The 27,579-nt window shown below is 39.1% G+C and overlaps 1 protein-coding gene across 3 annotated transcripts in view; it reads left to right on the top strand.

Annotated features, from left to right (window-relative positions):
- Positions 1 to 27,579, top strand: part of LOC125292184 (LIM and calponin homology domains-containing protein 1-like) — a 106,538-nt gene that overhangs the window by 41,941 nt on the left and 37,018 nt on the right. For 2 of the 3 annotated variants that reach the window (XM_048239378.1, XM_048239379.1), the window contains exons 3-8: positions 9,569 to 9,683; positions 15,327 to 15,466; positions 16,869 to 17,499; positions 18,594 to 18,970; positions 19,802 to 19,851; positions 20,027 to 20,182. In XM_048239378.1, the coding sequence (XP_048095335.1) occupies positions 9,569 to 9,683; positions 15,327 to 15,466; positions 16,869 to 17,499; positions 18,594 to 18,970; positions 19,802 to 19,851; positions 20,027 to 20,182 (1,469 nt within the window). The remainder of the gene's footprint in view (positions 1 to 9,568; positions 9,684 to 15,326; positions 15,467 to 16,868; positions 17,500 to 18,593; positions 18,971 to 19,801; positions 19,852 to 20,026; positions 20,183 to 27,579) is intronic. The other variant, XM_048239380.1, reaches the window with a different exon arrangement.

Genomic DNA, 27,579 nt, shown 5'->3' with positions numbered 1-27,579 from the left:
TGGGCCACACTAGTTAACTAGTGACAGCCAAAAATGTGCACAAGTTTACTAGTGAAGGCATAACTCCTCACTAGTTAACTAGTTGGAGTAGGTCAATGTCACTAGTTAACTAGTGAACCATAAATGGCTTACTAGCTAGCTAGGTGATGGCAGCAGGCCCACTAGTTAACTAGTGAGGTCATAAATGTATACTAGTAAACTAGTGATGTATACTAGTAAACTAGACAAAATTCATACTAGTCAACTAGTGGCGCAGAATTCAAATTAGGAGGCGGTGAATTCTGAAAATTGAGGCTTTTTATTGGCTCCCTATGTCCAAATAGATCCGAAATCCCACCCACAACATTTGCATGTGGCACACAAGTTAACATGCTGGCCAAAGGAACTTTAGCTAGTAAACTGGTGGCTTCAGTGTGACACTTACATGTAAACTAGTGAAGGCAGAACTGCTCACTAGTTAACTAGTGAAGACACAAATGCCCACTAGTTAACTAGTGAGGTCTAAAAAGTGTCACTAGCTTACTAGTGTGCACCAAAACACCCACTAGTGAACAAGAGATGGCAATTTCCATTTCACTAGTTAACTAGTGAGGTGCAAAAAGTGTCACTAGTTTACTAGTGTGCCCCAAAATGCCCACTAGTTAACTAGTGAAGGACATTTCAGCCCCACTAGTTAACTAGTGAGATGCCAAAATGGTCACTTGTTAACATGTAAAGGCCAAAATACCCCCTAGTTTACTAGTGAGGGTGTTGTGGGCCTTACTATTTAACTAGTGGCATGCATATTTCGTTCACTAGTTAACTAGTTACACCTAAAAACACAAACAAGCTGACCATTTTTGTCCACTAGTTAACTAGTGGAACAATTGAAGTCTCACTAGTTTGCATGTGTGGCTGTGAAGCAGCTCACTAGTTAACTAGTGCGCACAAGACACACACTAGTGGTTGTTTTTGGAGCTATCTAGTTCACTTGTAATGCAAAAATGTACTCTTACTAATTAACTAGTGACACATTGGCCATTTACTAGTTAACTAGTTGACATGTTTGGCCTTACTAGTTTACTAGTAATGGAACAGGACATGCTCACTAGTTAACTAGTGAGCATATCTGCATTATAATGCCTTTCACTGGCTTATAGAGGGCATTTTGAGCCTTACATGTTATCTAGTGAGGACAAAACACTGTCCATAGTGAACTAGCAGGAGAAAAATGCCCCTCACACTAGTAAACTAGTGGAATTTGAATAAATACACAAACGGCTGGCATTTTGTGCCACTAGTTAACTAGTGGGACGTAACATTGGCCACTAGTTAACTAGTGCGCAATGTCACACTTGCATGCAAATGAAGAAGGCGGAACAAGGATTTTGATTGGTCCATTTAGGACTCAGAAACCTAGAAAACATGGCTGACTTCGTCCAGGCTGTTCAAAGAGCAAACTTTTATAAACTAAGATCGTTTGAGCATAAAAATATGTTTTGATAACATTTCTAGTGACAAAGTTATGGTGCATCGCTGTAATCTTTGTTCAGTTAATGTATGCAATCTTTAGTTTTTCAGTTATTAGTCTGAAAATCGCGATAAAACTGGAGGCATTTGTATATGGTTGCCGAGAAACAAAACACTTCAGTAACACCAACATTGATGATAGTAATGCTGATGTGGCAAGACTAGCTCAAGTGGTTAAGCAGCAGGAGACCATGTGGGAGACCAGGGTTCAATTCCTTAGAAGTGCATGAAGTTTTTTTCTTGATCTTTGAGCTTTTAATTACTTTTGAAACCATGTGCAGTTAATGTGTACAATCTTTTGTTTTTCAGTTATTAATCAGAAAAGCGCGACTGAATGGATGCATTTATGTCTGTGGTTGCCTAGCAACAATAAACAAAGAATAATATTAACGTTGATCCCTTGAATCTTTCAATTTCAATTTATTGTGCTTATATAGCGCCAAAACATTACACATGTATCATGGCGCTTTACAGAATGTAGGCAATCAGAGAAAAAGAAAAGAGGGAGAAAAGAAAAGGAAGAAAGAAAGAAGGAAGGAAGGAAGGCCCATGGGTAACAGGGGCGAGGAAAAACTCCCTAGAATTGGAGATACATATAGGAAGAAACCTCGAGCAGATCCACGACTCAAGGGCCTGACCCATCTGCCTAGGGTCAATACGGATAGTAAGGTCTATAAACAATGACAAATGCATATGACAGTCAGGTGTGGAGAGAAGGACATGGTGTTTAAAGCACCTGAGGTGAAGGTTACAGAAGGTGGGATGATTACGTGTCCGGTATGATAAAGCATAATCATGATTTAGTGAGAGAAAGTGCAATAGTCCGGCGTCGGAATTGTCCAGGAAAGAAAGTTGTGATGGGGCCAGTGGTGGGTCAGCAGACAGGCCAGAATCCGGGCAGAGTTGTCATAGGCAGGTGATGGGGCTGTACGGGCCAGGAATCCAGGTAGGGGGACAGTAATACAGCAGTCAAGGATGGGACTTCAGGTGGGATGGGTAAGAGGAGGGCCAGGCACACGGATGGTTGATGACTGGTGATGATATACCTCACAAGTGAGGTACAGTAAGGGAGAAGAAAGAAAAATGTAGAATGGGTTAGTATTACTTGAAATCAATGTGGTTAATGTCAAGAAGTGATCTTTGGTGTGGATCACTAAGAGCTCACTTGTTAAAGCATGGGGTTTCCCTGTTATTATTAAAAAAACATTTTGACAGAATATGAGATACTGCATACTGCAGGTTCTGCTTTACTATCTATACTGAAGTACCATTGCAGAGCAGTGTGTCACTTTAGGCATAACAAATTTCGACCGACCCTGTCAATTTATGTGCGACCCAAATTTATTTTATGAGCTTGGGGAAGAAATAACACTAAATACATTAAATAAATCCACAAATAAAAGGCGAACTATAATTACATTAACTAGATGTACCGCATAGCGGTACAAAATATGACCGCCGCTCAGTCCTGTACATCCGTTCCGCGAAAATAAATCACACTTCAATTTGTCTCCATATTTTACTCCATCCCCCACTCTTGAAACTTTTGTGTATGCTTGTTTGGCATGCCTAAGTGTGTGTGTGCGGCTGCACAGAAAGTAGCCTACTGGTGCTGAAAAGGTGAATAGATTGTAGAATAGCCAAAGAAGATGTAGCATTGTTATAAAACCTTTAAAATCTCTAAACAATCACAAGTAGGGCAGTTCATCACAGTTCATCCATTGCAACTGGATTGATGAAAGGTCACTTACACCTGTAGGCTACATTGTATTTGGGAAAAGCAAAAGGTATCAGCATAATGTTATTTGTTTATTTATTTATTTTTTATGTATTTATAAACAAAAACATCTCTGTCAGTTCCATGCCGTTTTCAACAGCTATCAAAAACAAAGGTCATTTTTGGATGGATTTTTTGTGAATGTTTCTTCTTCTACATAAGATTTTAGTCATCTTTAGTTCATGTAATACTTTATTGTCAATGCACAAATTAAGTAACAGTAGTCTGAAACGTTATTGTTAATGCACAAATTAAGTAACAGTAGCCTAGTCTGAAACGAAATGCTGTTTTACATCTAACCAGTGGTGCAAATAACTGACATGTCCAAATGGGCCTTGATGAAATGCGCGCCGCTAGACTGTTCATACACATTTTAACGGGCCAAAGTTGAAGAGCTTTTGTCCGTTATTGTTAGTGCAAATATAGGCTGATTCATGTTCCCTTGCATTGTTTAACTGAGGTCCATGGCTAGTCTGGCTTTCATCAGACCAAGCTCAATCTTTTAAGAAATCAAAAAATAAATAGTGGGCAGATCAGGCTGGGTTCACCCAGCCTAGTCCATAGGCACCGATATTGTTTAATTTTTCCGATTGAGATATACACGCTCTGGCTATTCTAAATGCAAAAATGCATCAGGGAGTTATGACAAAACGGTAACTAACAAACTAGATCCTAATAGAAAGCTGTTAGCTTCCCTAAGCTACAGGTAGGATTATAAGGTAGGCCTATTTACAACATAAATTGTCAATAGGCTATGCTGGCGACATGAGCCAGGTTGATGTGGGCCCTTGAGACCAACATACCATAAAAGATTCTTCATCCTCAGTGCCTCGGTTCAGGTAGTTATTTAGGAAGGGGGTGGGGCTGGTGGTGGTCCCCGGGGGCGAAATGAAAATTTTCCGTAAAAGTCTAGTGGGGCTACATACCCACCAAATTTCATGTACCCCGGTGGTTCGGTGTCCCGGGTATCAATGACCAAAAATTCAGGGAGTAGATGACGGGAAAAATTCTTGAATTATGTGCATGTGTGCGTGTACAAATTTATGTTTATGTGTGTGGGTGTGTGTGTGTGTGTCTGTCTATGCGTGCTTGTGTGTTTGCCTGCGTATGTGTGTTTGTGCATGTGCATGCATGCGCACATATGTCTACTGTGTGAGTATGTGTCATACATGATGATTACTGTAAATGTATGTGTGTGCGTGTGTATCTGTTTATGCACATGTGTGCACATGGAATGGGTTAACATGACCCCTGGAGGCAAACATACGGAAAGAATTGGTCATCCTTGGCCCTACAGTTCTCAAGATATTCACAGAGAACTGTGTCTGCCCTACCCTCCTTTCGGGGGGTCCAGTCCAGCAGGGGGGCTACAGATCAAAACAAAGAATGACGGTTCCATGCTATCCATGTGGGGGTACATGCCCACCAAGTTTTGTGTACCCGGTCTTTCAGTGTCCGGGAATCCTTGTTGGTGGGCGTCACTAAATGTACACATAAATTATTTTATTGTAAGGCCCCCATGAACGAAAGTACACAAAACTTGGCACGCATTCGGGAGGGTGTCATAATGATCCTACACTTTTAATTTCGTGCAGTTTTGACCTTGTCAGCCAGAGATATTGTGATGAAAACACCAAATTTTTGCTTTTAATTTTTAACTAGGTGGCGCTATACATGAAATAAGTGGTAATGGGATGGGTTGACATGCACCCTTAAGACCAACATACATAAAAAGGTGGACCTCCTAGGCCCTACGGTTATCGAGATATTCACAGAAAACTGTCTCCGGCCACCTACAGGCCAGTTGGTGTATAGTAACATAAATTAATTTATTGTGTGGCCCCCATGAACGGAATTCCACAAAACTTGGCGTGCATACAGAGGGTGTCATAATGATCCTACAATTCCAATTTCGTGCAGTTTTGACTATGTTAGGTCACAGATACCTTCAATTACAACACCTCATTTTACTTTTTGTGTTTAACTAGGTGGCGCTATACATGGAATGAGTGGTTATGGAATGGGTTAACATGGCCCCTTGAGAGCAAACATAAAAAAAAAAAAAATGGTCATCTAAACCCTACAGTTCTCAAGATATTCACAGAAAACTGTGTCTGCCCTACCCTCCTTTCGGGGTCCAGTCCAGCAGGGGGCTACAGATCAAAACAAAAAATGATGGTTCCATGCTATCCATGTGGGGTTACATGCCCACCAAGTTTTGTGTACCCGGTCTTTCAGTGTCCGGGAATCCTTGTTGGTGGGCGTCACTAAATGTACACATAAATTATTTTATTGTAAGGCCCCCATGAACGAAAGTACACAAAACTTGGCACGCATTCGGAGGTGTCATAATGATCCTACACTTTTAATTTCGTGCAGTTTTGACCTTGTCAGCCAGAGATATTGTGATGAAAACACCAAATTTTTGCTTTTTTAATTTTTAACTAGGTGGCGCTATACATGAAATAAGTGGTAATGGGATGGGTTGACATGCACCCTTAAGACCAACATACATAAAAAAGGTGGACCTCCTAGGCCCTACGGTTATCGAGATATTCACAGAAAACTGTCTCCGGCCACCTACAGGCCAGTTGGTGTATAGTAACATAAATTAATTTATTGTGTGGCCCCCCATGAACGGAATTCCACAAAACTTGGCGTGCATACAGAGGGTGTCATAATGATCCTACAATTCCAATTTCGTGCAGTTTTGACTATGTTAGGTCACAGATACCTTCAATTACAACACCTCATTTTTACTTTTTTGTGTTTAACTAGGTGGCGCTATACATGGAATGAGTGGTTATGGAATGGGTTGACATGGCCCCTTGAGAGCAACATACAAAAAAAAAATGGTCCTCCTAAACCCTACAGTTTTCGAGATATTCACAGAAAACTGTGTCTGCCCTACCCTCCTTTCGGGGGGTCCAGTCCAGCGGGGGGGGCTACAGATCAAAACGAAAAACGATGGTTCCATGCTATCCATGTGGGGTTACATGCCCACCAAGTTTCGTGTACCCCGGTCTTTCAGTGTCCCGGAAATCATTGACGGAAATTTGGGTATGCGAAAAAAAAAAAAAAAAAAAAGAAAAAAAAAAACAAATCTGACTAAACCTATATGACGCCGCTTCGCTGCGCGGCGGTCATAATTACCCCTTGCGTTATGTATAGGGATGAGCGTATTCTCTCTTTTACAAAGTAGCCTATGCACAGCTGTTCACGAAGACGATTGTTTTCGTCACTTACCAAGGCACTCGCAATTTTGTCCCAACACCGCAACTTTTTCGCAAATTTGACCAATCATCGTAGTTTCACCGTGAAATTTCACCTACCACAACAGTCCCTCGCGCAGAATATTGAGCCAGATGGCACACTTACTTCTGCACCTTCTGCATGACACCAAAGACTGCCCTAACCATAGACTGTATATATAGAACTATATATAAACTATATATACAGTCTATGGCCCTAACGTGTTCGTTCCTAGAAGGCTAACGTTAGAAGGCTAACGTTAATGATCTGTTTACTTGCATCTCTCAACCTGGTGTTGCTAACCTACCTAGGCTATGAAAGTAAGTTAATTAAGGCCTTTTAGCTTATGTCATGTTTGTTAGCTTGTGGGGTTAGTTTGTCTAGTGATCCCAAAATCATAGAAATTAATAAAATTGCAAGACATTTACCTCTTCTATGATCCAAGAATGATTTCATTCGAGTTGTTTTTTTAACATTTATTTTAACTAATGACATAGAAGACATTCCCAATTGCATCCACATATCGTGAATGCACTATGCAAAAGTGATTTACACTTTCGTGGCGAACACAGTGAGATGCAAGCCTTCACTCAGAAATGTAATTAGGCTACTCTCACGTCCTTAAAGGGGCAGGCAGTCAATTAGACGCACACCACCAATGTAATGACATTAAACAGAAGTGTAGTCAAATAGTTTAAATCAATATGAAATGACTAGATACTTACTTGGCTATTAGTAATTATGCAGACCACAGACTATGAATTATTAAAAAGATATGAACTTAATATGAATTACAAAATATATGAATGTATTGAAACATATGACATGATGCCATCTCTTTAGGTGACAGTTCTACGAAAGGTTATACTGCTTTGTGAATTACCTCAGTCAAAGGATTTTCACAAATAAAGTTGGCCTACTTTGATTTTCTGTAATCCTTACTGTTTACCTTTGATTATCCTTTTTTAATAAGCATCAAGATTATCAGTGTGATTTTGGTCTTACTAACCTTAATTGCCCTAAATAATAATAAAAAAAAATCGCAACTATTTTTGCAATTTTCACTTCCTCCCGCAATTTCTCCACAAGAAACAGCTAAAAACACCGCAACTTCCATCCAGGCATTTTAGGTCGTAACAGTCTCAAAAAACCTTAAGAAATCCTGGAGGGACTGATTTTCTACCTATCCCTTACTGCCACTGGGGAAAAAAAAAAAAAAATCCCTACCGACCCATGGCCTCAACTGACAACCAACAGGAACCAAAACTTTTTTTTTATGCCTTAGCCACTAGGGGCACCCATCAGGACCTGATCGCGAGGCTATGAACAGTAAATTTACATTTAGACTGGGTGGGTTTCTTACATGATACCCAATTGGAGTCTTCTACCCACCCTCTCATTAGAATTTGCATAATGACCGTTTCAGGCACTAGTTAACAAGTGAGCTGCTTCACTGCACACATGCAGACTAGTGAGACTTCAATTGTTCCACTAGTTAACTAGTGGACAAAAATGGTCAGCTTGTTTCTCTTTTTGGGTGTAACTAGTTAACTAGTGAACAAAATATACATGCCACTAGTTAACTAGTAAGGCCCATAACACCCTCACTAGTAAACTAGAGGGTATTTAAGCCTTTACATGTTAACAAGTGACACTTTTTGCACCTCACTAGTTAACTAGTCGAATGGAAATTGCCATCACTAGTTCACTAGTGGGTGTTTTGGTGCACACTAGTAAACTAGTGACACTTTTTAGACCTCACTAGTTAACTAGTGTGCTGTGATTGGTTGTCATGTTCTATTTGGACCTAGGGAGCCAATAGAAAGCCTCAATTCTCCGCTTCCTAATTTTAATTCTGCGCCACTAGCTGACTAGTGTGAATTTAGGCTTGAACTAGTTTGCTAGTATACATTTATGACCTCACTAGTTAACTAGTTTGGACAAAGGATGCATCAACTAGTTAACTAGTGAGCCTGCTGCCATCACCTAGCTAGCTAGTAAGCCATTTATGGTTCACTAGTTAACTAGTGACATTGACCTACTCCAACTAGTTTACTAGTGAGGAGTTTTGCCTTCACTAGTAAACATGAGCACATAGTTAACTAGTGAGACCCAAAAGCCTTCAACTAGCTGACTGGTATGCATTTTGGCCTTTACTAGTTAACTAGTGGACATTTCTGGCTCTCTCTAGTTAACTAGTGAAGCTAATATGTGTTCACTAGTTAACTAGTGGCATTTATGCGGTCACTAGTTAACTAGTGTGCACAAACATGGCTCACTAGTTAACTAGTTGACAAAAATGGCTTGCATTTTGGCCTGATATCAAGATATCAGAATAAAATGCTCAAGCGGCTGGCCAAATTACATAGAAGTTAACAAGTGGGAATTTGACATTCAGTAGTCAGCTAGTAAACATTTTTGTACCTTACTAGTTGAATAGTAAAATATAGAAGTCTTTAAACTAGTTAACTAGTGAACATGCTGAGCATTACTAGTTAACTAGTAAGATATGAAACATGTGAACTAGTTAACTAGAGAGAATTTGGACCTTACTAGTAAACTAGTGGGCATTTTGGCGGTCACTAGTTAACTAGTTCACACAGAAATGGCTCACTAGTTAACTAGTGGACAGAAATGGCTTGCATGTACATGACAATTATGCCTGATATCAAGATATCTGAATAAATGCTCAATCGGCTTGCCATAAACAACAATCAGCAAATTCAGCAGTTACAAATCAATTATGTCAAACCATGTTCACCATGTACAGCCCCAAATTGTAATTTTCTTAATTTAGGTTGAGGATAGAATTGGCCAACAAAGCAGTATAACTTGTTTAATTTGGTGCAAAATGAACCATGTAAGCCTATTTGAAGTTTCAGGTTGAAATACAGTTGTTATCTTTCTTTCTGTGATTGCATTGCACTGTGATATTGACTGCACTGAGCTGTGAAAATTAAAATATCATTCAAACTATAAAACATTTGGTTTGTACCACTAAAAATATTTCTTCCTATATTCATGGTATAGGAGTAAATCAATGACTGACATCCCAGTGAACCAGAATGCAACAACAGCAACAAGGTATGAGGAGCTACAGAGTATCCGGCAACAAATGAAGGAAAGTGAGAATCACTGGCAAGACGTAAGTATGTCCTCATCAGTGACAAATACAAGTAGACCAAAATAATATATTGACCCCTAAGAGGTTTTTTGATAAAAACCGAACATGAAGGGATTATACAGTACCCTCCAGAATTATTGGCACCTCTGCTAAAGTTGACTAAAAACCAGTATAAAAAATAATCTGTTGGTGATTTATTGTAATCTCGAAATGGAAAAAAAATAGGAAAACCCCAACTTTGAAACAAAGTAAATTTATTTCGGGAAAAAGGAAAATCTCATAATGAAATAAATATTTTTAACAAAAACACGTTGCTCACAATTATTGGCACCCCTGCATGTAATGCCTTCTTAAGCCTCCCTTTGCCAATAAAACAGCTTGTAATATTCTCCTGTGACACCCCATAAAGTTGGAGAATACAAAGCAAGGGATTTAAGACTGTTCGTCTTCACAAAATCTCCCCAGATCGTCCAGATTTTTAGGTCCACACTTGTGCATTCTCCTCTTTGACTCACCCCACTGTTTTTCTATGGAGTTTAGATCAGGGGACTGAGATGGCAATGTCTGAAGCTTGATTTTGTGTTCAGCAAACCATATTTTCTTTGATCTGGACATTTGTTTTGGTTCATTGACCTGATGAATGATCCAATCATGACTAAGTTTTGGCAGAGATTGACAGATTTCCTTTGAAAATGTTCAGGTTTTTCTTGGTGTTCATGATACCATGAACCTTAATTAGGTTCCCAAGGCCTTTGGGAATAAAAACAGCCCCACAATAGCACAGCCCCTCCACCATAATTCTCATTAGGCATGGGGTTCTTTTCAGTATAGTCATTCTTCTATGTACGCCAAACACACCTAAAGTGTTACGAGTCAAAGAGCGCAATTTTCATTTCATTTGACAATAGACCACACTTCCAGACAAAGTCACTGTACCATTCAGTAACTCCTGCTGTTAACATTGGTAATTAAATGACTGGACAGGCTTTTACCTGGCATGCCCTCTAAATAATCTATTAGCAGTGAGGTCACTTTTGAAGATTGTTTGGGGGACTTGGTGACCCCAAGATGATACCTTTGTCTGTAACTCTCCAACAGTGGTTCTTATGGAATTGTTTGCCTATCTTATCATCCTCCATGGGGGCAAGATAACCGTGGGTCTTTGTCCAAGCATGTTTGTCACATTTCCAGATGATTAAAAACTTTTAATCATTGTTTTAACTATAGGCATTGTCAACAAAGTATCTAGTTTTCATAGACATTCTCTGACTTCTTTTAATGTCAACACACTTTCTTTTTATTTAAATTTAGTGTATTCTCTTGTCTTTCCGATGTTGAAAAAAGACTAGAGGATTTAGCCTCTGTGTGGCTTTATATCAAGAAATAATCTTTTTATTGCATTAATGTCAAACATCCCAGTAGAAATATATGTTAATATCTGTGTAAGTGGGATTGTCTGGAATCATATATGAACCATGGTGGGATACTCTATGGCTACGGAATTTACAAAAATGTACTGACATAATAGTTTACTTTAGAATACGTTATAATTTCAGCTCTAAATTGGAAACCATGCAGAAATGTGTTGCAATTTCAAAACCGGATTACTTAGGAACCGCTTATTGTACAGAGACATGCTTTACATCCTCATATTCGATAAGGACTGCTGCTTATTGTGATATATGGTTTGCCATGTGTTGAGTGAAGATGTTCAAAGTTAATATTCTCGTGAACCATTTATCACAGCAACTTGGCGGTTATTCCATTGGAAAGATCTCACTCGTTCACGTTATATGCTTTGTGACATCTGTGTGACAAGTAAATGTAGGCTAGTTGAACCTGGACTTGAGATTTTACTGGGGCACAGTAAACTAAATTGTTTGGCGATCCGATGGAGGGGATGTTGCTAGGCTGTAGCCGTAATATGCCTAGGCTACTTCAGAACGTAGAGTAGGCTATGGGCTGCTGCAGGCTTGTCTTCAGTTTTGCAATCGCCTGTAACGTAACCTTTATGTAGCCTACATGTCCTGAATAATGAGAGGCTAAGCCAGGATTTGATGCACTGAACTTAGTCATGACTGTCAAAACAATTTCAACGATGACGTTGGCTGTTGTGCTTTTACACTGTAAGCCTTAATGTTTTGACATTGCTGATTATGTGAAAATTTTGCAGTGGCACTGAAAATCCAGCGGCGGCTTGGCTTGGCACTTATTGGGGGCCTAGCAGCGAAGCTGTGAAGGCACCCATTGTTTTACTAGTTTTTCCTATTATTGGGGGCCAAGAAGCGAAGCTGCAGGACCCCATTGAGTTAATAGCTTTTCCTATTATTATTCTGCCATTGGAGTCTATGGCAGCCCATAGAACGCCTGGCTAAAAAGTGCAGATTATTTGGCAGAAAGTTTCGGGACACTCCACTGACCACTCACACTCATTTACGGACCTCTAAACCCAGCCATCTAGCGCCACCAACAAGTCAAAATCTGGCCGAAAATTGAACCGCTGGGTCTAAAGTTATGAAATTTGGCAAACTGATTCAGCACTGTCCCATGATCACTCTCACCAATTTACAGAACTCTATGCCCAACACTCTAGCGCCACCAATGGGTCGAACCTGGATTGCATTCACGCATGTGACCATTGAACGGTGCGTCCGATTTTTACATATCAGGAACCGCTGGAATCCCTGGACCAACCTCAGTTCAATGACCCCTATTATGTCACTTTCCGCCATATTGGACCTCCGCCATATTGGATTTAGTCCAAACTCTACGAAAAGTTTCAGTGGTCTGAAATTTCATCCGAATTACACAGAACTTGGCGGAGATGATCTTCTGCCCGAGCCGCACAAAAGATACTTGTCAGATTTTTCGATTTCATTTTTGTTTGCCTGTGACAGCCAATCAAATATGCCGATGAAGCCGCCAAACAGGAAGTGGACTAACATCTCTGTGGTACTTTGAGTTAACAAAACAAAACTTGATACCATTAGTCAGGACACTGTCCCAATCACTCACAGCAATTTATATGCATATACATTGAACACTCTAGCGCCACCACCAGTTCAATGCTGGACATGCGTTCATGCGCGTGATCCTTGACTCTTTTGTCTGATTTTCACAATTGAGATAGTGTCTGAATCCATGGACCATACAGAGTTCATCGCAGTTCAATGCTGGACATGCGTTCATGCGCGTGATCCTTGACTCTTTTGTCTGATTTTCACAATTGAGATAGTGTCTGAATCCATGGACCATACAGAGTTCATCGACCCCTATCCTATCTCTTTCCGCCATATTGGACCTCCGCCATATTGGATTTAGTCCAAACTCTACGAAAAGTTTCAGCGGTTACAAATTTCATCAGATTTTCACAGAACTTGTCGGAGATGATCTTCAGACCAAGCCGCACAAACGATACTTGTCAGATCTTTTAATTTCATTTTTGTTTGCCCGTGACAGCCAATCAAATATGGCGATGAAGCCACCAAACAGGAAGTCGGCTAACATCTCGGCTATGCTTTAATGTATGAAGTGCAAACTTGGAACAGGGACTTGGTATCTGATTGTGAGGATGCACTAGGAAATTGGCATCATGTGGCCTCTATAGGGGGCGCTGTAATACAGGAAGTGAGCTTGTATCTCAGCAACGCTTTGGTGTACAAAGTCCAAACTTGGTACAGGGACTTGGAACCTGATTGTGAGGACACAGTAGGAAATTGGCATCATTTGGCCTCTATAGGGGGTGCTGTAATACAGGAAGTGGGCTCATATCTCATCAACGCTTCATTGTATGAAGTCCAAACTTGATACAGGGACATATTAGCTGATTGTGAGGACATGCAAGGAAAGTTGTCTCATTTGGCCTCTAGGGGTGCTGTAATAAAGAAAGTGAGCTCACATCTCAGCAACACTTTGGTGTATGAAGTTCAAACTTGGTAGAGGGACATGGTAGCTGATTGTGAGAACACACAAGGACATTGGTGCAATTTGGCCTCTTGCTGTGATTGCTTGCTCATGCCATGGCAACGCCATTCCTGCTATAGCGCACTGCTAGGCCCCCGCATTGCTGCTTGCAGCTATATTTCTTATTGTACTCTACCTTTTTTAAATTGTCTTAAAATTGTTAAGAGAATTGCTTTAAAAAGCTTAAACTGTTTACCATGTTGTTAGTCGCTTTGGTTAAAAATGTGTCAGCCAAATGTAATGTAATGTAATGTAAATCATTTACTACAAATTTTGCTAATTTGTTTTCAGAGGTGCAGTTAATTAAAATGGAAATATGTGATGGTTTTCCATTTTTAAATGTTTGAGGGTGTATGCGTGTTTAGTCCTGAATGCTTTGGCCCTTGGTTTGGTTTGATTGACATAATTTGGCCCTTGGGCCTAACTATTTGGGGACCCCTGTTCTACAGAGTGACGAAGGTGTTAATTACGCTTCCTTTGTACATCTGCCCTTTTTGGGGTAATAGCTAGGGGAGAGCCGGGATGATTGAAACGCGGGACGAATGAAACATTCCAGTTTTCTCCGAGTGCAATGATGATAGACAGATGTCCTTTTGTCAAAACATAGAGCATGTTAACCTCCTTCTATCAGCCAAATATCTTCCTGGTATGTCTTTTAATCATGGAGTTACAGCCGATAAACGAGTTTTGATGGTCGAAAGTAAACTTCATTAGCAGTTACATTTTTTTCAATTATTAATGAGTGTTTTTCATGTAAAGGTTCAACTTCATGCTTATTCAGTAGAATATTTAGTGTTCTCCACAATCCCAGATTTTCATATTGCGTGCTTGTTTACATGGAAAGCAAAACAGGCTATAGTGGCATATGTCTTTGTGGAGGTACAGCCTGGTCGGGACGATTGAAATACTTGTTTCAATCGTCCCGACCAGGCTGTACCTCCATGTATTTTAAGTAAATGCACAAATATACAAATATACTTATGTGTTTATACAATAATTTATGGAGGTGACACATGGAAAACATTTTTTTTAGAAAGATGAAAATATATTTGGGCCCACCAGGTAGGCGGTTGAGTTTCCCCATGGCTGTGGGTCGTTAAGGGCACTTATTTGGATGTGCAGTGGCCTAACCCACGTAAAAACCTAGTAAAAACAACATTTTTCATGATAGAAACATTATATAAATGGGATATGTTACTGTTCTTGCTATAAAAATGGCAGAATCATCCACAGTGCATGATATTTCAATAACCGCTTCATACACGCTTCACGATGATGAGTTGTTAACATTCACAAAGACGTATAGTCCAGCAACAATCTATCTAAAGTAACACCTTTTGGGAGTACCATTCATGATGTAGTGTACAATTTTATGATGTAGTAACAATTTGAAGTTGTGGGAAGTTTATATGGCTTAAACTGTATGTTTCATTCGTCCCCTTATGGTGTTTCAACCGTCCTGACCAGGAGGGACAAATGAAACATTACGCACGTCCCACTTTTGCTGCAATAATTCCTGAATGGTTTTGTTCAAAGCTCACTTTGTATATTATGTTTAATTAAAAAGTGTTTCAACTGTCCCGGCTCTCCCCTATAGCTATGAATATGATAACAGATAAAAGCTTCACTAAACACATGTTTTCTCTCTGCTTTCATTCTTTGTTGAACTCTTTGACAGTTTTGTTTTGTATCCATAAACAGGATCTCACCAAGTGGAAAAATCGGCGGAAAAGTGTGAATTCTGATATTGTGAGGAAGAAAGAGGAAAGAGAGAAGATTGAGCTGATCACCAGTGGCAGAGGAATCGAGACATCCACAACATTTGAGATGCAGGAGAAGAGGTAGGGGCTGCATGTCTGTACCTCTGTCAGAGTTTCCGCTAGAAATAAATGGTGCCGGTCAAAGTGACCGGCAGAGGTTTCGTTTTCCGGACATTTTGATGATATGCTGGTCAAATATCCTATTATCCCTTCTTAATTAGTCAAACTGAGGAAAACTGGAGACAGGCTATATAGCTTAAAGAATTACATAATCTGTATAGAATGCAACATGTTCATTAGCCTTACTTAAACATGCCTAACAAGATCTATAGCCAGTATCTTTTCATGGACAGCAAGAGTCCGCTTCGTTCGTTGTTTTAAAAAGACTACGTTGTTTGTTGCTGCTACCCACGTTATCTCAGTGGTGACTGTTTAACTTGCACAGATGTGCACAAGAATGAGCGCTCACACCACTACCCCCTAATGCTATGCCTCTTTATTTGATAACAATAAATTAAGAAATGTTTCCTATTCTGGGAAATGTTTAGTTTCTTTTTCTTTCGGCCGCCGTTCAATGATACCGTTTAATTGTGCCAGAAATTATCCACGGACCAGTAATCGCCTCGTCGAGGAGGCCCTAACCCTGCAGATCATAGACAGAGAAAGCATAAACCTACTATATGCTTTGGGTAAAGAACACTTTGCATGTCCAATGTACACGGAGAATGACAGTGTCTTGGAGCGGCTTCCTATTTGAAATGCAGCATAGGTTCTGCGTGTTGTTTAATAACTTTCAAACGGTAGAACCTGTTCATTTAAAAGCATAGCCAGAGGACGTATAATATAGGCGTAGGCCTACATATTAAGGCTTATTCTCAAATTCAGATTGCGTTAGGGGACGGGATTATTAGCCAATTTCAATCGGACAATTTGACCGGAGAGATTTAATTTTGTCGGACATTTTTTTCCCGGCCAATGTCCGGTAATTACCGGACAACGGAAACCCTGACCTCTGTGTGTATGCATTTAATAAACATTTAATTATGGCATGTGTAATTGTATCAGCATTATTAGGGGTCCAAGCAGAGAAGCTGCGGAATCCTATTGTGTTTGCTCTGATTGCTGCTCTGCAGCAAAATAGCAAAATTGAATCCACAGCCCAAACTGTAATAGGTCCAGACACCAAATATTCACCATATCTCTGGAATTGAGTGGAATTTTGTTTGAAATACATTTTTCCCTTTAGTTCCCTCAGAGTTCCGGCATCCAAAGATCCAAAGAAACAGCCAATCAGAATCTATCAATTTTAGCCATCACATTCATCAACACGAGGAGAGACTTTCCTTATCGTTGGTCAATGTGGACGCTTTCTTCGTTACAGTTATAGTTATCTTTATAGTTATAGGCCCTTTATTGTTTTTTTTTGTTTTTTTTTGTAACACAATCACATGGCACAGTCATTTCCTCCATTGTTTTGTTACAGAGAGAAGGAACTGAAGGGCCCTTTCAACAAAGGACTCAGACGCTCGGCCACTCAGTCATCAGAGGAAACAAAGCCAGTGTCAAAGGGCAGACCTGTATCAGTCTACAAAGAGACAGTCAGTAAAGTATTTGCCCAGGACACACCAGTCTCCCACTCTGATCCAGCCATAACAACAGATTTCTCCAGCTCTTCAGAATCAGAATCAGAACCACCTACCCAGGACAGCTTTTCCCTGCCCTCTCAAAGGTTAATTAGATCACAGACACTGTCAAGCCTACCAAGTAACAACAGTCCCAAAGCACAAGACCACTTTGATTTCAGCAGTAACAGACCCAAATCTAGTATCACATCTATTCCTAGCCACTTCAATAGTGTGGCAGTCCAAAGTGTTCGGGAAGATCCAGGGTCGAACAAAAGTTCTGATAGCACCATTTTGCCAGAACAGCCCACTTATCTTTTTGGGAGAGCAGCACAAGATCCCAGTTTAACCTATTTCAACAAGACTGCGGTGTCAACCTCTCTTCCCACAAATGCTCAAAGATCCAACAGTGCACGACTAACATCCGTGGTTACTCCCCGCCCATATGGAACTCAGTCTACAAGACTCACTTCCTTACCTAGGAAATTTACTGTAAGTACTGGTAGCCTTATTTGTTCTTTGGAATTCTTTAACATGTTACTGGTTACTCATGTCCCCCATTTGGAATTTTGGAAAATTATTTTCCCCCTGATTCTGTGACAGCTCCCGAATCCAAAGCACCCAGCCATTTCCATCTGAAATATTCCCACCATTTTTGAAAGTACAAGTTGAAAGTAAAAGTTGAAAGTAAAATGAACTAGTCTGAGGTCTTTCTTTTGATTCTCATGAAATTGTATCTACAGACCGTTCTGACATAATGTGTTTTTACATGGTTCGTAATTATTTGATTATTCACATCTTGTGATGTAAAAGTCGAATCATAACCAAACTTATACAATCACTTGGAGGGATGCCAAATTTTGTGAAATTTGACGCTACAACTGCAAATGTGAAATCTGAAAATGTGAAATTTGCTACACTTATACATTCCAATTAAATTTCAGCAGTCAATACAGGCTCCAAACATTCCTCGACCACTTTCCAAATTCCACTATTTTACAAAGCATTAAGGTATTTTAAAATAAATAAACACAACAAATAACACTTTTTCACTTTTTATACTAACTACTAAATATAACGACTATTTACTGTTCAATTCCTGCAGCAGTGCTTTCATTTTAAAGCATGTGTCATATGCGGTAATCAAATTGTCTTGCTCGTAGTGTACAACATATGGTCAGATGAAAGCTGGTGCCTCGGCCTCAATTATTGTGCCTTAGCCTATGCTAATTAAGAACAATCAACTTAAGAAGCCTTGTCAACTTAAGAAGAAATGGGATTCAGCATGATAAGAACAAAACTGTGAATGATTCTGAAGTTTAAGAACACCTTCATGAATCTGCCAAGAGTTTTTGTAGGACCTTCTTAAGAACAGTTAACAAAATTCTTAGGAAGATATTGGTGAATGAGGCCCATTGTCTTCTTCGCATGTGAAGACATTATTATTGCAATACAAAATGGTGTGCACAACTAGTAATAAGGAGAAAACACTTGTTTTAAAATGGTGATAAGTAAATATGAAAATAATGCCTGTAGAATTTACTGCAAGCCAGGTGAAAGAGATTTTCTGATTTTATGTTCACCAGGAGGTGAAAACACTGGACCAGAACAGCTTTGGTATCAAGCAGGACAGCTTTGGTATCACTCATGTTCCCCAATTAAACCAACCGATAGTTCCAAGTGATGGGAAATACCAGGAGGAGATGGATAGGAGGATGACACAAGAGGAGTGTAACCCGTGTCTAACAGGAGACCAGGAAAGGCAAAGGACAGATCAGAAGAAGTATCTTGCAGAACAGTTGAGCTCGAAGAATAAAGATGATTTGATTCAAACAAACAAGGAAGATGAGAGCACTACAGAGAGGAAGCATGTGGACGAGATGGAGAAATGTTGGCTGGAAAAGGAAGATGAGGCTACAACACATCAAGATAGGAAAGAAATGCTACAACCGCAGCCGCAGTGGTTAGACAGCTGTATTATGTATTCCTGGGCTATCAAAAATGTGTCATTCCATTATTGTCTTAATGCTTTCTATGTGTTTATGCGTACGTTCTTACAGTATGTGTGTATGGTATGTATGCACTACTGATTTTAAAATTCAGTTATTTAAACAGCAACCCACACAAATTGATGTCACTGAAGGCCAGGCAGTATGCCATTCATACAGTGACGGACTGGGAACAAAAAACGGCCCTGGCATTTCCACCCACCAGCGCAACTCACAGATAGAACTTTTTACGCACAGAAAGAACACACACCTTTGATAGCCCCAGCGATGGTCAACATAAACTTCCATGCCATAAAAAACAGCACCAAAACATGGACATATCAATGCACAACCCCAATTCATAAAAAATTAATAAACCACCAGAGCCAGCCGCTCGATAATAAAAACATGTTTTACCGTCATGCAGTTAAACAAGGTACGGAGGAGTTTGCTTTTCTCTGCAACCCTGTCTATTGCGTCATCTGAATCCAAGTTCATTAGGACCTCTTTCTCTGTTGCCAACAGAGAAATTTGGCTTAAATCAGTTGGCTTAAATTGACGCCTGAAAGGTGGGGCCGAGAGAAATGATCTTGGGTCCGCCGTTTACAATCAAGCGGTCGCATGTCGCTCTCTGATTGGCCTGCTGGCCCACGAGGGCCCGCACCGCCTCTGGCATCTGGCCAAATTCCAGATTACCAGTCCGTCACTGCATGCATATGTGATCCATACCTGGTAAGGCTGTGAGAGGGGCTCTTATAACTGACCAAGCTAAGCATTATGAAATCTAAAGTTTGATTTTATTTTAGGGCAAAGTCAGAATCCATGCTGGCAATCGATGAAGTTGAAAAACCCAAAGGTTGGTTTATTTCATATCTGTCTGATTTCTTCTGTTCTAATATGCCAATGAGAACTCAACAAAGTAACATGAGATGACTAACATTTTAGAGTCTGATAATCATTTGATTATCACACTTAATGATTTGTACTTTGTGTGTGGCTGTAATATGACTTCTGTTTTTGCTGGTACTTAGCTCAGGTTAAAAATAGGGGAATGACTGAATGGCTTCTTGGAGAGGAAATGAAGAGAAAGAGGAATACTGAGGTCCGCAGACAGCAGGCTGCTGCAGAACTGGAGGCTGAAAGGAGAAACATTGTTAACGCTATGAGATTTAGAGAACCAGAGAGAGGTGTGCCACTGACCATGCCTAATGACCAATGCAAAGAAATCAGTTGACTTGAACTCAAATCTAAATATAACGATGAACTTGAACTCAAATCTAAGTTATCTATGTACTTGAATCAATCAATAGGAATGCACCGAATCCTGATTAAGATTCTGCCGAATACCAAATCCATTATATTTAAGATTTGGCCGAATCCAAAACTGAACAATTCCCAATAATTCCTGTAATGTGTGCATGAAATGTATCACCAAAAACTGTGAAATTGTGGGAAAAGGATGACATTTACAAAGCATGATTATTTCAGCACTTATTATTCATGTTTTTTTCTGTTGTGCTAATTTGAACCTTTTTCATTTACATTATTGGTAGAAATTAATATGAAAAAAAATGGCACAACACAAAAAAGGACATGATGTGAGTTGGATAGTTAGCTAGAAAGAACTATCTCCAGATGTAAATGGTTGCATAGCCCATTAATCAAATGTAATTAACCCAACAGTAGGCATTCATTTTACAGCCTAGGAAGGTTAGCAACATAGGCTTGAGAGATGCAAGCCAGTAAATCAACTGAACATTAGCCTACTATGTGTTGACATCTGTTCCTGCAGTTAAAGTAACTCTCATGGATTTTTTTCTCTTATTACTGATCACATACTGTAGCAGCGGCAGAAACACTGCATAGGATTTGGCTAGGTTTGGTAGAATCTGAACCCCATCAAAAGCCTTCGGCCGAATTCAAAACCGAACCTTGGATTCGGTGCAGCCCTTCCAATCAAATAATTGTTCTCTACATATTTACCGCTTCTCTGAGTTTCCATTTTTTGAGTTGTGATTTATTTGTTATTACATTTCTCATTAATCTGAAGTGAGTATAAGAATTTCGGTAACACTTTACTTGACGGATGAGTTCATAACACATTCATAGCAGCTGTCATAAACTGCACATAAAGCATTCATGACTGTTTCATGAGACATGACTTCACATTCATACCAAACCTTTCATGAATGTGGAAGACAGAACGACGACAACTTGTCAAAATAAAAGTCCAACAATCGCAAAGCAGCATTGCCGTTTTTGTTCCAAACCTCTTACCTGATCACGTCACATCTGAGTCAATGGGCTAATCCAGTGCCAAAAAGACAGAACAGGGTCAAGCAAATCATTTTTGTTTCATAAAAATGTATTTGTTTTATGATGTAACCTTTGCAGATGATTTCTCATCTTTTGCCACTGGGAATGTCCAACCATTCCAGGTTACACAAATACGGGTCAGCTGAATGAAGGCTAGTTTACCTCCCAGTGTTAAACTCAGTGATTATAAATACTTCACAACTTGAATAGTAAAGTGACATTCGATGTATATTTCATAAGATATTCATGAAAATGGCAATGCTGCTTTGCAATTTTTGGACTTTTATTTTCACAAGTTGTCGTCGTTCTGTCTTCCACATTCATGAAAGGTGAATGTGGAAGAACCTGATGAACCTAATGTGGTGTAGTCTAAGATCATTCTGCCTGTGTAAATAGCAAAAGGAATGAGGGGCAGCCGTGGCCTACTGGTTAAGGCTTCGGGCTTGTAACCAAAGGGTTGCTGGTTCGATCCCCAACCCAGAAGGAAAAATGTGGGCGGGGGAAGAAGTTGAGCACTGCTCTCCCATGCCGAAATCCATGGCTGAAGTCAAGGCACCAAACCCCTCACTGCTCCCTGAGCGCCGCTGTTGTCAGTTACTGAAGCCTATGTGTAAAGAGCTAAATTACCTAGATTGCCGTAGACGTTAATCACTGTAGGACAACTGAAACAACACAAAATAAACAGGGCTGTTGCTGGAAATATTTTATTCCTGTAGGCTATCCTACATTGCTGGTACATTTTGGAACATTATAGCTACATTAGCTAATTATCTTTAATGTCTTCCAGTAACCTATCGTATAGGTAGGTTACTGTATATTAGTTGGCTTGTGCATGAATATGACTTGATGTTTTGTAGCCTACATTTCCGTCAGTCTACAGTCTTTTAACCCATCTTTACCATGATAATTAACCCTTCCAAGATAGAACCCTTTTAACGCTCTACTTTGAGAGACCAGCACCACTCATGCCATCATGTTGAATTTTCGGTGTCTGACGGAAACTGATCAATCTGACCAACAATTAACATCGACAGGCACGTGCAGAGAAGGGGGGCTACAGGGGCTCTAGCACCTGCCCTTTTGACCCTTTGATGTCCAAGTGCCCTTTTGACAAGACCCGTTTTTTACTTTTTAAAATTTGTAATACTTCCTAGTTCCAACGTGAATATTCGCTAAAATGTCTCATTAATAGTTTGTGAAATTAGACATTTACAAAAATAACAATTTTCTGTGTTAATTGAAATGCCTTGCGGCCACCAATCCGTGACGTCATTCATTCAGTGAACTCTCAGAAGGTGCACGCAGGCACAGTGCTGCAGGAGACGTTTGGGAGCACGGTAAGGTCACTTGGCAGTTAGCCTATCTGAACATGCAATAGTATTCAGCTTAGAGATAGAGAATAAAATGTTTCAAGTTGTTTCATGTTTAATGAAGTAGGCTATCAAACCCGTTTTAACCATGTCATGGTCCATCCATTTCAATAACCTGGCAGCTTCGAAAATCTAAGGCTGAACGTTCATAACATATTCTGTTTAGGTTACTATGTTATAGTAGCTTAGGTTAGTAGATCTAGTTCATAAAACAGAGTAGGCAAACCTTTTCTAAATCGTCATAAGCCGACGACATAGGCTACTGTTGTTTAACTAACCCAACTCCACACGTCGTTCTCTGTTTACAGTAGGCTACATTACGCGTCATTCACTCAGTGGCCACACGCACAGCACGCGAATCTGCAAGACACCAGCTTGCTAATGGTGGTAGTTCACTGTGATAAACATTAAAATTATAGCCTGACAAGCCAGACTAGGCAATAACATATTTGCTGCCGCTAAGGTGCGTCTAGATTTCTAGGCTATTAAAATTAGCTTTGAATTTAATCAAAAAGATGTAGCCTTAGGCATAAAAAAAAAGTTTTTGTTCCTGTTGGTTGTCAGTTGAGGCCATGGGTCGGTAAGGATTCCCCAGTGGCAGTAAGGGATAGGTAGAAAATCAGTCCCTACAGGATTTCTCAAGTTTTTTTGAGACTGTTACGACCTAGAATACCTGGATGGAAGTTGCGGTGTTTTTAGCTGTTTCTTGTGGAGAAATTGCGGGAGGAAGTGAAAATGGCAAAAATAGTTGCGATTTTTTTTTATTTAGGGCAATTAAGGTTAGTAAGACCAAAATCACACTGATAATCTTGATGCTTATTAAAAAAGGATAATCAAAGGTAAACAGTAAGGATTACAGAAAATCAAAGTAGGCCTACTTTATTTGTGAAAATGCTTTGACTGAGGTAATTCACAAAGCAGTATAACCTTTCGTAGAACTGTCACCTAAAGAGATGGCATCATGTCATATGTTTCAATACATTCATATATTTTGTAATTCATATTAAGTTCATATCTTTTTAATAATTCATAGTCTGTGGCCTGCATAATTACTAATAGCCAAGTAAGTATCTAGTAATTTCATATTGATTTAAACTATTTGACTACACTTCTGTTTAATGTCATTACATTGGTGGTGTACGTCTAATTGACTGCCTGCCCCTTTAAGGACGTGAGAGTAGCCTAATTACATTTCTGAGGTGAAGGCTTGCATCTCACTGTGTTCGGCTACGAGTGTAAATCACTTTTTGCATAGTGCATTACGATACTTCTATGTCATTAGTTAAAATAAATGTTAAAAAAACAACTCGAATGAAATCATTCTTGGATCATAGAAGAGGTAAATGTCTTGCAATTTTATTAATTTCTATGATTTTGGTAGCACTACTCAAACTAACCCCACAAGCTAGCAAACATAAGATAAAAGGACATATCCAGGTAAATGTTTGCCAATGGGTTGCATAGCCTACTCAAATGTCAGTAAACCAAGTAGGCCTTAATTAACTTACTTTCATAGCCTAGGTAGGTTAGCAACACCAGGTTGAGAGATGCAAGTAAGCAGATCATTAACATTAGCCTTCTAACGTTAGCCTTCTAGGAACGAACACGTTAGGGCAGTCTTTGGTGTCATGCAGAAGATGCAGAAGTAAGTGTGCCATCTGGCTCAATATTCTGCGCGAGGGACTGTTGTGGTAGGTGAAATTTCACGGTGAAACTACGATGATTGGTCAAATTTTTATAAAAAAAGTTGCGGTGTTTGGACAAAATTGCGAGTGCCTTGGTAAGTGACGAAAACAATCGTCTTCGTGAACAGCTGTGCATAGGCTACTTTGTAAAAGAGAGAATACGCTCATCCCTATACATAACGCAAGGGGTAATTACAGTGCATGAAAATGCACTGTACTGTTCTTCCTAGGCTTCTTCTTATTACAGTGCATGAAAATGCACTGTACTGTTCTTCCTAGGCTTCTTCTTATTAGAGTGCATGAAAATGCACTCTATTGTTATCCAAATTATTCTTAATATTATTACAGTGCATGAAAATGCACTGTACTGTTATTCCAAGGCTTTTTACAGTGCATGAAAATGCACTGTACTGTTCTTCCTAGGCTTCTTCTTATTACAGTGCATGAAAATGCATTGTACTGTTCTTCCAAGGCATTTTATTACAGTGCATGGAAATGCACTGTACTGTTCTTCCTAGGCTTCTTCTTATTACAGTGCATGAAAATGCACTGTACTGTTCTTCCTAGGCTTCTTATTCTTATTCTTCTTCTTCTAACGCACTTAAAGGAGAATTCCGGTGTGATATTGACCTATAGTGTATTGATTGCTGCTACTGGAAGAAACTGGAATCCATGCATTTCCACTGAATTATTTTTGGAATCTGATCCCTTATCATACCTGTTCATTCTTACTCGTTGCTCGACTTATCGTGACTAAATTCAAGATGGCTGCAAAGCTTAAACTTCGTGGAAGATACTGTCTGGATAAATCGTCTTGTAAGTAAACTACCAGTGCTTTTTCAAAGTTCTCAATGTCTCGTTTTAAATGTCAGGGCCCTCGGAAGTCTACCAATGAAGTGTGGAGATACATTGAGCCTCGTAAATGGGTGTAAAACAGTGATTTATTTGCATGGCTAGCCCGATGCCGAAGCACCACTATTGAAAAAGCTGTTGGTAGCATCGGCTAACTAAGCCAGATTTTGGAGTGCAGGGGACAAGCCGAGATGGGCTATGAGACATCGTTCACACTCGGTAACATGTTTCAATACACTTTAGGTCAACATCACACCGGAATTCTCCTTTAATGCAGCTTCAACCGTTTAACGTAGAAACTTCATTCAAACTATGTTACGTAGGTCTTACTTAGGACATGGGTGCTATGTATTTTTCAGCTTTGTAACTTTTATACTTTTTAAACTATTAATTAAAAACTAATACAAAATTCCCATTGACTTAACATTATGATTATGACATCACAATACGGCCGTTAAGCAATTAGAATCCTATGGCAGGTGTTCGGGCCACCTGGATCAACTGCCAGTCTCAGGCTTTAAGCATACAAACTGGCCCTATTAAGACTACACATCCTGTTCAACTGCTTCCTCTGCCAAAAACTGTTTCAAAATAAAAGTCCTCACTACAATATTTCACTGTTAAACAATTGAACCCTTTAAACTACTGAACTTTTTAACTGTTCAGCCATTGTAACTGTTACTTGTCATCAACTATGACTCCTACCCACTGTAGCTAGTTAGCATGGGTTAGCACAGTTAGCATGTTAGCATCGCTAACATTATTAGCATTTTTAGAAAAACTGCTAAAAATAATTAGCTCAGTTAGCTAAGTAACATGGTTAGCATAGTTAGCATTTTAACATGTTAGCATGTTAGTTAGCATAGTTAGCATAACTGCTAAAAATGATTAGCTAAGTTAGCTAAGTAACATGGTTAACATAGTTAGCATGCTAGCATAGTTAGCATAACTGCTAAAAATGATTAGCGAAGTTAGCCAAGTCATATGGTTAGCATAGTTAGCATGTTAACATGTTAGCATACTAGTTAGCATAACTGCTAAAAATGATTAGCGAAGTTAGCTAAGTCACATGTTGAGCATAGTTAGCATGCTGACATGTTAGTTAGCATAGTTAGCATAACTATTAAAAATGATTAGCGAAGTTAGCTAAGTCACATGGTTAACATAATTAGCATGTTAGCATGCTAGTTAGCATAGTTAGCATAACTAATAAAAATGATTAGCTAGGTTAGCTAAGTCACATGGTTAGCATAGTTAATATTGTTAGCATGCTATTTTTGCATTTTCATGCACTATATTTCCTTCAGGAAATGCTTTTCTAGTTATTATTCTTCTTCTAACGCACTTAATGCAGCTTCAACCGCTTAACGTAGAAACTTCATTCAAACTATGTTACGTAGGTCTTACTTAGGACATGGGTGCTATGTATTTTTCATCTTTGTAACTTTTATACTTTTTAAACTATTAATTAAAAACTAATCAAAATTTCCCCATTCAAATTTTGCAAGCAATTAGAATCCTATGGCAGGTGTTCGGGCCACCTGGATCAACTGCCAGTCTTAGGCTTTAAGCATACAAACTGGCCCTATTAAGACTACACATCCTGTGCAACTGCTTCCTCTGCCAAAAACTGTTTCAAAATAAAAGTCCTCACTACAATATTTCACTGTTAAACAATTTAACCCTTTAAACTACTGAACTTCTTAACTTTTTAGCCATTGTAACTGTTACTTGTCATCAACTATGACTCCTACCCACTGTAGCTAGTTAGCTAAGTTAGCTAAGTAACATGGTTAATATAGTTAGCATGTTAGCATGCTAGTTAGAATAGTTAGCATACCTACTAAAAATGATTAGCTAAGTTAGCTAAGTCACATGGTTAGCATACTTAGCTAGTTAGCATAACTACTAAATATGAAAACATTAGCTAAGTTAACTAAGTTAAGTAACTTGGTTAACATTATTATCTTATTATATTAGCAAACATTAGAGCCATTCCAACAATTTTTTCCAACCAAGTCAACTGTAACATTATTATCTTATTATATCTACAAACATTAAATAATTTAACCATTTAAATTATCTACCTAAATAATTTAACCATTTAAATTATCCACCATTAACCAATCATTCCAACTATATGAAACCTTATCTACCAAGCAAATCATTTAACTATATAAACTATCCACTTATTTAACTGTTCAGTCATTCCAACTATATTAAACCTTATCTACCTAGCAACCAATATAGTTTGTTTTTACTCTGTATGATATTTTACATCATATTTTTTGCATTTTCATGCACTGTATTTCCTTCAGGAAATGCTTTTCTAGTTCTTCTTCTTCTAACGCTTTTTGTGCG

The sequence above is a fragment of the Alosa alosa genome, chromosome 3 (genome assembly GCF_017589495.1).
Source record: "Alosa alosa isolate M-15738 ecotype Scorff River chromosome 3, AALO_Geno_1.1, whole genome shotgun sequence".
In the NCBI taxonomy this organism is placed as follows: Eukaryota; Metazoa; Chordata; class Actinopteri; order Clupeiformes; family Clupeidae; genus Alosa; species Alosa alosa.
This window is presented reverse-complemented; position numbering and strand designations above follow the sequence as displayed.